The 12,475-nt window shown below is 42.3% G+C and overlaps 1 gene segment (V, D, J or C); it reads right to left on the reverse strand.

Moving 5' to 3' along the window:
- Positions 1-9,211: 9,211 nt before the first annotated feature.
- On the reverse strand, positions 9,212-9,752 carry LOC118666602. The segment is given in 2 exon segments: positions 9,212-9,561; positions 9,674-9,752. Coding segments are annotated over 2 exon segments (429 nt in total).
- Positions 9,753-12,475: the final 2,723 nt, after the last annotated feature.

The raw sequence follows: 12,475 nt of genomic DNA on the forward strand, positions 1-12,475 counted from the left end.
GCTAAGATCTGGAAACAGCGTAAGTGCCCATCAGTAGATGAATGGATTAGAAAACTGTGGTACATCTACACGATGGAATACTATGCTGCTCTAAAAAGGAAGGAACTCTTACCATTTGCAACAGTATGGATGGAACTGGAGAGCATTATGCTAAGTGAAATAAGCCAGTCAATGAAGGAAAAATACCACATGATCTCACTCATTCATGGATAATAGAGACCATTATAAACTTTTGAACAATAATAGATACAGAGGCAGAGCTGCCTCAAACAGATTGTCAAACTGCAGCAGGAAGGCCGGGGAGGGTTGCGGGGCAGGAGGTAGGGGGGTAAGAGATCAACTAAAGGACTTGTATGCATGCATAGAAGCATAACCAGTGGACATAAGACATTGGGGGATAGGGGAGGCTAGGGGACTGTCTAGGGCGGGGGGATAAAATGGACACATATGTAATACCCTTTGTAATACTTTAAGCAATAAAAAAAAAAACAATTGAATTGCATATCTTATAAAATTATTGATTGGTAGGAATTATTTTATTTTGAATACATGATTTTTCATAGATACATGTATATTTTCTTAATATATATTGTTGATCAGGATTTTAAAACTTTTAATAAACAAAAATATTCTTTTAAAGATATTTCTTGTCCTCTCAAAGACATCTTTGCCTACTGCAAGGTCATGAAGAGAATTTGCTCTGTTTTCTTTTAGAACCTTTATAGATCATTAAGAATGTTGGCCCATCTCATATTTATTCATTTTTGTTTATGGCAAGATTAGCAAACTTTTGCTGTAAAGGGTCAGATGGTAAAGACTTCGGTTTTCTGTCCCAGCTCCCCAGCTCTGCCACTGCAGTGTCAAAGAGCCAGAGACACTGCGCTCACAGTGAGCATGGCAGTGCTCCAATAAACTTGGTGTATGGATACTGAAATCTGAATTTCATATAATTTCCTATGTCACAAATATTTTTTATTTGCATTTTTTCAAACACATACGTAAATATCATTGGTTAGCTTCTGTGCCATATAAGAACAAGCAGGCAGATGTTGCCCACTCCCGGTTTATGGAGTGGGATAAGAATTGAGTTTCATTATTTTCAATACAGATATGGTTTTTACAGCACCAGTGTTGAAATACTATTTCTCCCCTTTTGGTGCTACTTTACATGTTTGATCTAGGAATCAGAACCTGCATCTTTAATTTATCATAGTCTACTTACAAAAATGTCTATCAACCAAAGATTTTTTTTCATAAATGCCCTTGATTAGGGAAAGGAGTTTCCAATTACTTGTGATTTACTAAGAGTTTTTATCAGTTACAGATGTTGGGTTGTTTAAGTGTTTTTTAACATCTATAGAGATGATCATATGATTTTTCTTTTTTTTATATTTGAGAGGTTAAACTACATTTCATATTTTTAAATTTAAAACTGGTTGTACATTACTGAGATAAATATCCTCTTTAGATGTCATTGCATTTGATATAATAGAATTTTGAAGGGATATTAATCTGCATTCTTGAGAAATATTGGTCTATTGGTTTTTGGGGTGTGTGTGTGTTTTGGGGTTTTTTTGTTTGTTTTTTTATTTTTTGCTGACTTATTAGTTATAACTCTGTGTTTGTTATTATAGTGGTGGCTCTACCGTTTGCAATTTATATCTCTGCCTTTACACAGTCTACCTTCAAGTGATATTATACCACTGGACACAGATTAGGAATACCTCACAATGGTAAGATATTTATCTATTTATCTACTCTCTGTCTTGCCATTGTTTTTACATACAGTAGTCCTTTCACTTTCCCCAGTTTCAGTTACCTGCAGTCAAGCTGTGTTCAGAATTATTAAATGGTCAGTTCCAGAAATAAACAATTCCCAAGTTTTTACTTGAGCACCACTCTGAATAGCCTGATGAAATCTTGTGCTGTCTCGTTCCACCCCAGGCGGGACATGAGCCATCCTTTCTCTAGCATATCAAGGCTGTGTGCACAACCCGGTGTTAGACACTTTATAGCTGTCTTTGTTGTCACATTGACTGCAGCAACATTGCAGTGCTTGTGTTCTAGTCACCCTTATTTCACTTAATAGTGACCCAAAGTACAAGAATAGCTATGCTGGCAATTCTGACATGCCAAGGAGATGTCATAAAGTACTTCTTTTAAGTAAAAAGATGTGCATGTATAAGGTAAAACATATAGCCCTAACTGGTTTGGCTCAGTGGATAGAGCATCGGCCTGTGGACTCAAGGGTCCCAGGTTCAATTCCGGTCAAGGGCATGTACCTTGGTTGTGGGCACATACCCAGTAGGGAGTGTGCAGGAGGCAGCTGATTGATGTTTCTCTCTCATTGATGTTTCTAACTCTCTATCCCTCTCCCTTCCTCTCTGTAAAAAAATCAATAAGATATATATATATATATATATATATATATATATATATATATATATATATATATTTTAAAAAAGGTAAAACATATATGTAGAGTTCGGTACTATTAGTGGTTTCAGACATCCACTGCAGGTTATTTCTGTATAAGGGGGGACCACGGTAACTGTTATTCAGGTCTTCTTTAAATCAATTTTCTTTAACACCTTCTCAAATAGAGCTTTTATTAAACCAAGCTAAATTTAAATTTCTAGTAAAAATACATTAGACCCTGCCTGGTGTGTCTGGTGGTTGTGCCTTGATCCATGAACCTAGAGGTCCTCAGTTCACTTCCATTGGCACATGCTTGGGTTACGGGCTAAATCCATAGTGTGATGGTTTGCTGGAGGCGGCCAATTGATGTTTCTCTCCAATCAATATTTCTCTCTCTCTCACTCCCTCTCCCTTCCTCTCTCTATAAAATCAATAAAATCATATTTTTAAAAAATAGATTAGAGAAGAAGACTGCAGAATTGCAGAGAAAACACTAAAATAATATATGGGCTTACATTAGCGTGCATTAATGTGGGTGAAAGGTGCTCCTGGTTAATTGATTTCATGACAGTTCTTACTAAGGGTTCTAATTTATGTATTTTAAGGCTGGTGGCTGCATGGGGCTTTGACAGTGCTCTGAATTGGCTGCGCACAAAAGACTTAATGTGGTCTGAGTCAGTGACACTGAGTACAGAGAGTTTATTGTAAATGTGTTGGAATTTTATATTTTACAGAAGATTCCACAATACCTGACACTCAGCCTGGGTGCCCAATCTCAATTGTAGTGTCTTGAACTGTATAAAGGGATCCCAGAAATCCACAGCCAGAATGTTATTACCAAGGTGACCTTACTGCATTTCAAAGGTCATTTCCTGAGCTCCCACTATCAGAAAAGCAATTAAAGTCCCAAAGCACTTAATCCACTCATTTGTTCAGGACTTTGGTAACTCTGAAGAGAGGTGAGTGCATGAGGGTTTGAGAGCAGGAAGAGGGTGACTCTGCAGCGCTGTGGTTAAGCTGCTGGCACAGAGGTACACGGCCGAGTCCCCCTGCTCTGCACGCTGGATTGTCAGATTGGAGTAGGAGCCATCAGGCCTCTCAGCATAGAACCACTTGTTAGGCATCCCTGATGTGTCTAGGGGATCCTTGTTCTGAAAGTAAAGCAAAAACTCCGGGCCCTGCCCCAACATCTGTCGGTACCAGTAAAGGAAGGAATGTCCAGAAATTGGATCACACCTGAGAGTAACATTCTGTCCCCTCTCTGTGACTATGTGCCTGGGGGACTGGGACACTCCAGCATATGTGTGACCTGTGGAGACAGATTTGGAAATAGAATAAGGACAAATAATTGTAATCATCACACACACACACACACACACACACACTTACACACGCACAATGAAAGTATTTGGTTTTCTGAGGACTCACCTGCCCCCAGGAGACAGAAGCTTACCCAGCAGAGGAGCCTGGTGCCCATGGCAGGGTCAGAACAGGAATGGGTGGTTCACCAGGTCAGGGTCCTTGTGAGAATGAGCAGAGGAGGAGGGACTTGCCTGTCTGCACAGGCAGTTCCCATAGTGACATCACTGAGCCTGAGGATTGCCTGATACTAATTAATTAATTAATTAATTAATTAATATACTAATTAATTAAAGATGCCAGCAGTTCTGAGATGCCCCGTTCTTTTAACTACAATAAGAAAGAAAAAAATATTGTCACTCATAATCAGAAGCTCCTATTGTTTCTGCAGGTCACAACCAAGTGCCTTCACTGTGTTCATTAACCTCCATGTCTTTTTATTTCTCTACAGCTCATAGCAAAGTCTTGTGTCCTTCTTGGTCACCATGCAGTAAACAATAGGTTCCTATAGCTTCTTTCTGGAAGAGGACTCCACTTTATTGACCTTTAAGACACTAGTATGATGAGGTGAAAACCTAGAGCAGGGGAAGCACTTTCCCATGTAACAGCTCACCTACAGAGGACTGACAGACTACAACAGTGCGGAGTGTGTGTCTGAGGCCCTGGGTCTGATGCAGACCTGGCAGATGCTGCACTAAAGGTGGACCTCACCACACACAGAGGTTCAACCTGCTGGCTCAGACAACTGGGGGCTCCATGGTGTGAAGTTTGTTTAGGGCTCCCCTAAGTACAGGGTGCAGGGCCTCCTCCTGCCTTTTTGTGCAGAGAGGAGTTGGCCCTGCAATGCTGTGTATTCACTGCTGGCACAGAAGTACACAGATGTCTGGGAGGGTGTCGCTGACTCCAATGTGAGGGCAAAGTTCTCTGTATTTGATCTAGAGACACTGTACCCATCAGCACCATCTCCTTTGGTGGTGATCCTAGCACCAACTGAGTAATAGATCAGCGTCAGCTCATGTCCCATGTCTTGGCGATACCAGTACATAATGTTGTGGTTATTAGTCTGGTGACAACTCAGTGTCACATTCTTTTCTGTCCCCACAACATTGTATCTTGGGCTCTGGGTGATTCGGGCATCCAGGTTTCCTGTAAGAAAGCCACAGACCTGATGTTGTCATCCTAAGATGAAGGCTTGGGCTGAGGTCTTGGGAATCCAGGGCAGGAAGCCCCCCTGTACTCACCTGCCCACAGGAGACAAAGAGCCACCCAGAAGAAGAGCCTGGTGACCATTTCAGGTCCAGGGCAGAATCTCATGTCTTCCTGTTCTGTGTTCTGTTTGGGGGAAATAGACTCAGTGATGTCACTGTCCTTGACAAATGCCTGAGCTGTAGAGCTAACCTGCCACACCCCTTCCCCACAGGAACAAATCAATGATCCTCTCAGTTACAGGAACCACCTGATGTCCAGGAACTTTTTAAAGCCTCAAGGTCAGGGTCATTGGAATCTGAAGACTTGTTTTATGGTGTCTCACAATTCACTGACTATTGGGAGCCCTGTCATCGGTGCTCAGGTCTCTGCATGCTCATGGGTAAGAGTTCTCCCTTGGTTTCAGCTGAGGCCACAGAAGACTGTTTCACCTACGACCCTGTGACTGTGCCTTTTGTGAAAAAGAGTAGGCTGGTTAGCAATGTGGATGAGGCTACACACATAACGTCTCCAGGAAGGTCTTGCACCCACCAAACGGGAGAATATTGATTGAATCATAAATGTGCTACAGTGCCAAGCTTGCAGCTAGTCAATATCAATCAGTACATGCTGTGATTTCTTATACAGGTTATTCCTCAGTCTGAGGTGACCCCATTTCTGTGACGACATATCTTGATGTCATCTCAATGGGCAACTATAATGACACAACAGTGACAAAGGACATGAAGTCAGAAATCAGAGGTGAGGAGGAGGTAAATGGTCATCACATAGAAAGGCTTGCAGCTTGATGCTGGGTAAACCCAGGAAGGGCTTTTACATCTTATCCAGGACTTAACTGTCCCCAGGGCACCAAGAGCCACACAGCAAAGGAGCCTACATTCTAGTCTGGGTCAATGCGAAAAAGAGGAGTTTCTCAGCTAGGACTCACACTGTTTGGGTTAGAGTACATGGAATCCCAGAGATCTGTGGACTGTTCTCACAAGAAGGTATCATCTACCCATACCCTTAGTACATTCTCACAAATACCTAATTTCTTTAGGGAGACAAACATTTACCAGGAATAGTTCCTTTGCAATTCTATTCTAATTAATGAATGACAGTCACAAATTTGATGTTGAATAAAAATGTACCTCAGTAGAAAGCTTTTTATTTCTCCTTGTGTTCTTGCATATTTTCCCCAAGATCCTGAATAAAGCCTGTACATGGTAAATAGTGAAGGCTGGATGGGCCATGGAGACAATGAAGAATAATTTCAGGCCTTCCCATTTGCACGGAAACTGTTCAAGACTTCTAAATATTTTCCTATTTTCTTTTTAGAAAAGCACCATAAAATTTTATAAGCATAAATCCCCACCAAGTCCAAACTACTCTGTACGTGTATTCAATTAGTGTTTGTTGAATGAAAGGAATGAATGGTTATTGGAGTCCAGGCAGACTCCACTTCTGTAAATATAACCCAGTCTAGCCAGTTACAAATAGGTTCAGCGTTGAAGGGAGCAGAGACACATGTGAGGCTGCTGGAAATTCAAAATAAGACAAAGCAAACTGGGAAATTGTCATTTATACTTGCTATTATAAGACTTTTTGAATGATTGGATGGCAGAATGAATGAAATAAAAATGACAGTCTCTTATAAAGGGATGGGTCCTTTGATGGTTACTTCCTTCCATCACTGTCACCATATAGGCTGCCCCTGGAGGAACAGTCTGAGCTGAGAATTTAGGTGCAAGTTGTTTATTTAGAAAATGATCTCAGGAAGCAAGAGAAAGAGAGCAGGGAGGAAAAGTCATAGAAGGAGAAAATCAGAATAAGGTGCAATATTGTGGTTGTGCAGGGACATCAGGAGATGGATTTTGTTGGAACCTGCAGAGAAGCACACAGACCACCTCCTGAGCTGGCCTCCTGGATACAGAGGCTGAGCTTTCATCCCTGGCTCCTCTCCCTCCAGGAGCATTAGCACTTCTGCAGCTCTGACTGCCATGGGGTGCAGGCCACGTGGGCTCCCATGATAGAGAGGAGGCCAGAGCAGAAAGCAGAGGGGCTCCCAGCCTGCAAGTGAGGGGGTAAATGCTGTCAGAACCAGGTAACTGCACATAAACTTGCATGTAATGGTTCCCTGCAGCTGAGGCTGATACCAGAGATGGGATGGGATGGACGGCACTAGAAGCTCCACTATGATGGTTGCTCTTCACACAAAACCGTACCTTCCATCAGCTTTTCTGTGTGATCACCAATCACTCTGAAGCCATAACTTTCTGGAAGCACCACACCTTCTGGTACATCAGACTTAGCATCAAAAGGAAGTGCTGTCCTGTGTCCTATTTAATTTTCTCTTAAGAGGCACCTTGATTTCACCCAATAAATTATCAGATGACAGTATTTGCATTTCAGAGGAGTGTCTATCTGAACCATAGATGAGTCAGATAAAGTAACCCATGGCTGCCTTTGATCCCAGAACTGCACATAGTAAATAATTGTTCTAGACTAGAGATCGGTCACAGTGTTTATAGAAAACAAAGAGGACTTGAGCCTATATTTTTATTAAGCAATTTGTTGTATTTGCTTGTGCATTATTTGCCCCAACTTACAAATGTAAAAACTCAGACAAATAGTTTCTGAATCACCATCCCAAGGCAGGTCAGAATATGAACAGACAGGTCCAGGAAGCTGGATCGCTTTCCTTAACAGTGAAAGCTGTTATGCAAATGATTTGTGTTGGAGCCTGCAGTTCTGAAAGGGACCTTGGGGTCAAGGTTCCCATTTTGAAGATGCCTCTCTCTGCCAAAGGCAGAAGGGTGGGGTGATTTAAAGGATGGGTGGAAGTCAGTATCATCCATGTCTGTGTCCCAATTCCGATATATGTTAACTGCACCACCTTAAGCCAAGTATCCAAACTCTCTAACAATCAGTGTTTTCACTTGTAATGTGGGTAATATATGCTATCTCACAGAAAATGTGCAATAAATAAGGTGGTTGAATTAAATGAACAAAATGTGTGGAATTAAAGTCATCTGCATTCACCAATCAACTCATACCCCAATCTGTAAATATCTGTATTATTCATTTAATAGCTGTGATGCTCCGCTGTTTTCTGCAGTTCCTGACCTGGGCAGAAGAAGCAATTGCAGATGTTCTGATGGAAAGTGGGGGCAAGCTGAGACCCTCCCACCTCTAAACCTTCCAGTGGTTTAGAAACACTGATTCCCTGCAGTAACTCCCAAAATCCTGCCTGCAATTCCTAGAGGGCTTCTGTTTTCTTGGTGAACCTTCTGCTAGTCTGGAAATCACCCTAGTTACTTAGCTCATCTATTAGGGGGACATCATGGCCTTCCTTCATGTGAACAAGGACAGGACAAATGCACACTCTCTGTCGTGAAGTTTTGTGTCCTGAAGTTGGATGGCAATCAGCTGTGTATCCCCACATGATGGGTGACTTCCCCCATCCCAGCTCAGATGCTCTTGAAATGGGAGAGCCAGGGCTCTCCTACTAGAGGCCCAGTGCACGAAATTCATGCATGGGTAGGGTCCCTAGGCCTGGCAGGGGATTAGGGCCAATCTTTGGGGCGACTGGCGGGACCCTGCCTTGGCTTGCCTGGTGCCACCCATTCACCAGCCCTGCCCTCTGCTGCCAGCGCCAGTCACCTCGCTCTGCAGGTCAACCAGTGGGGCGATGGGGGTGGGGGGGTTGGCGCTGGCACCCACCTTGGCTAGCCTGGGGCCTGCAGGCTGGGGGAAGCTCCTGCATTGAGCATCTTCCCCCTGATGCTTAGTGCATGTCATAGTGGCCAGTCATTTCGCCATTTGTTCCCCTGTTCAGTAGATTTGCTTATTAGGCTTTTATTATATAGGATGGGCCAAGCCCAGGAAGCATCATGGAATTCTAGAGGTAATGTTGATTTTGGAGGCCTGGAGATTTAGGTTTGACATATGTGAAATATTTGGAATGTCCAGGATCTGCAGCTTCCTGCCTATAAAAAGTTATATTGAGGGCTTCTTCTTCTGTAAAGTGGACACACATTAGTGACAATGCATTAACACACACAACATGGACCCCACTCTATCACAGCAGGAGTTCCTGCCATGTGCTAGGAATTGCAAGGTGCTGGCAGAGCTGGAAGGACACTCAGGAAAGCTCAGGATGAGCTCAGCAGGGCAGGGAGGATGTTGCAAAAGAAGTTAGCCCTATACTGGTAACTTGCTAAGGCCCCCTCCCTCTCCTGTGACATCCTCAGCTAGGGCAGGGAGGTTTGAGTACAGAAAGCCATTGACCCTGCAGGGCTGTGTCTAAGCTGCTGGCACAGAGATACACAGCTGAGTCTCCCAGCTGCAAGGCGCTCAGGGTCAGCTCAGAGCTGTAGTTATTGAACTGTTTTCCTGAGAACCGATCAGGAATATTTCCTTTCTCTCTCTCATACTTTTCATAAAAACTAATGAGGAACTGGGGGTCGTGTCCCAGAGCCTGCTGGTACCAGTACACATAGCTGTGTCCGGAGATGGGGTGGCACTTCAGAACAGCCTTCCCCTCTTGGACTTTGATTATATGTCTTGGAGAATGGGTGACTCCAGCAGCCACAGAACCTGCGGAGGAAGGAGACAGAAGCTGTAGACCAGCACATGAAGGAGATGGATGCTCCACCAACAGTCAAGAACTTTGGGTTCAAGGGATGTCCCACCTGAATTCAGGACTCACCTGCCCCCAGAAGGCAGAGGGCCACGCAGCAGAGGAGCCGGGGGGTCCTGAAAGATTCAGGCAGGGCAAAACTGGCCATCTCCCAGCTCTGGGCTCTGGTGTTTGGGGTGAGAGAGCAGAGGGTTTGCCTCTCTCTCTGCTCTGAGTGGAGGGCTTGCCTGTGATGTCACTGTCCTGATGTTACTCTCCTTGTAGGCTCCACAGGCAACCTACACTTCCTAGACAGGCTCAGTTGGTCTAGGCATTCCCCATTCTGTCCATCTTCCTACCAGTAGGTGCTCTGGCTGTGCTGAGCTGGATCAGGCTGGTTTTGTGGCAGGTGACCATCCCCCAGCTTCTCTGTTTCCTAGGAGCAGGTGCTTCTCGTTCTACACCTGGATTGAATTATCCCAGCTGCTTGACTGAAGGAAGTCCCATCACACTCTCCACCAAGCATAGGCTTCAAGGGAGAGCTTAACTCCAGGCAAGGCCAACCTCATGGCTCCCTTATGTGACAACACACCTGCATAGCAGTTAATGTGAGAAGATATGATCACCAAACCTCTGATTCATTAGACAATCTCCCTTATGTAGGACCAAGCCAAGATTCTCTCCCTCTTCCACAGCGTCCCCATCAGCAGCTCACTCCATGGATCCACAGTGCCCTCAAGTGGCCACTTGTGCAATAATGGTTTTGACACTGCCCAGGCTGGCTGGGTTCTGAATTAGTCAGGATTGGACAGGATACTGCAAGCTCCTGATGATGTGATGTTTACCTGTCTCAGCCCACCCTTTGCAGGTGGCACTGAGGGAGGCATGATGCATTTTTCTAAGAAGGAAACACAAATTCTAAATCTCATCAATGAGTATTCTGGGAAAAAGGACACCATGCATGCAGTTGCCCTGGGAAGGGGAGGAGGGACCTTGGGCAAAGTGCTCTCTTTAACCAAAGTTAATTCCTAGGGATGGCTGACCTTGGCCCTCTGTCAGTCAAAAAATCTAAGCAGCTGGAAATAGACCATCTAGAAAAGGGAGTTGCCTAATTATAGATTTTTTTTACCAGTCTTTTTAATTATTTTGCTTTTTTAAATAATTGAATTATTTACTTTTAAATTAGTAATTTGTAGGAAATATTTATATTTTGAATACATGACCAGGAAAAAATATATTCATAGATATTTTTTTTCTTAATATATTTTGTTGAACAGGATTTTAAAACTGTTCAACAAAATAAAGAAATATATACTTTTTAAAGATCAGAGTATTTTCTTGTCCTCTCAAAGACATTTTGCCTACTCCAAGGTCATGAAAAGAATTTGTTCAGCTTTCTCTCAGAAGCTTTATTGAGAATGTTGACCCATCTTATATTCATTTTTGTTTATGGAACTATCAGCAAACTTTTTCTGGAAAGGATCAGATGGTAAAGATTTTGGTTTTCTGTCCCAGCTCCTGACCTCTGCCCCTGCAGTGACGAAGAGCCAGAGACACTGCGCTCGCGAGTGAGCACCGATAAACTTGGTGTATGGATACCGAAATCTGAATTCCATATTATTTTCCTAAGTCACAAATATTACTTTTTCAGTTTTTTCAACCATATATGTAAACATCATTTGTTAACTTTTGGGCCATACAAGAACAAGTAGAGGCCAGATTTTTGCCCACTCCTGGTTTATGGAATGAGATAAGGATTGAGATTTCTTATTTTTTATATGTAAACAGTTTTTCCAGCACCATTGTTGAAATGACTATTTCCCCCCTTTTTGTGGTACTTTTAGTGTTTGATCTAGAGATCACAACATGCATCTTTATACCTCACCCACAAAAATGTCTACTAACCATAGATTTTTCATAAATGCCCTGGATTAGGGGAGGATGTTTCCAATTATTTCTGATTTACTGAGTTTTTACCTGAAACATATGTTGAATTGTATAAAGTGTTTTTGAGCATCAATAGAGATGATCATATGATCTTTCCTTTTTTTTTAATATTTGAGAGTTTGAACTACACTTCGTATTTTTTAATGTTAAACTGGCTGCACATTCCCGAAGTAAACCCCACTAGGTGAGGAGGCATTATTCTCTGTAGATATTGTTCTATTTGATATACTGGAATTCTAAAATGATTATTAATCTGTGTTCTAGAGGTGTATTGGCCTATAGGTTTTTGGTGGTTTATTTATTTTTGTTTTTGTAATACCTTGGTCTCATTTTAGTATCATAGTATGCTGGCGTCAGGATAAGTAGGGAATTATTCATGATTTTTCAGGTTTCTCAGTGGGTACTTCTATGGTGGCACCCTACCAATTTTGATATGATATATTTTCATTTTCATTCCATTAATATTCCTTTATAGTTTTCCTTTTGATATGTTCTTTGCCATTTCATTTACAAATATTTGGGATTTTCCCAGAATGCTTTCTGTTATTGATTTCTAATTTAGTTCCTCTGTGATGATAGAACATAGTTTGAATTCTGTTAAATTTATTGATCCCTAATTTATACCCAAAGTCTATAGTATCCTGGCCATAGTCTGTGTGCACTTGATAAGAATGTGTATTCTGCTGCTGATGGGTGATCTGTTCTATAAATGTGAGTTAGACCAAGGTGATCAATAATGTTGCTGATGTCTTCTGTATCCTCACTGATTTTGTTGGGGGGGGGGCGTCAAGTTGTTCAACCAATTACTGAAACGTTTGAATATAATGTGAATTTATCTATCTCTCAGTGCTGTTTTGTTCAGTGTTTTGAAACTCTCTTTTTAGATGCATAAATATTTATGATTGCTATGTTTTCTTGATCAAATTTGTCCTTTTATCATTAGAA

The sequence above is a fragment of the Myotis myotis genome, unplaced genomic scaffold (assembly GCF_014108235.1).
Source record: "Myotis myotis isolate mMyoMyo1 unplaced genomic scaffold, mMyoMyo1.p scaffold_m19_p_11, whole genome shotgun sequence".
Classification (NCBI taxonomy): domain Eukaryota; kingdom Metazoa; phylum Chordata; class Mammalia; order Chiroptera; family Vespertilionidae; genus Myotis; species Myotis myotis.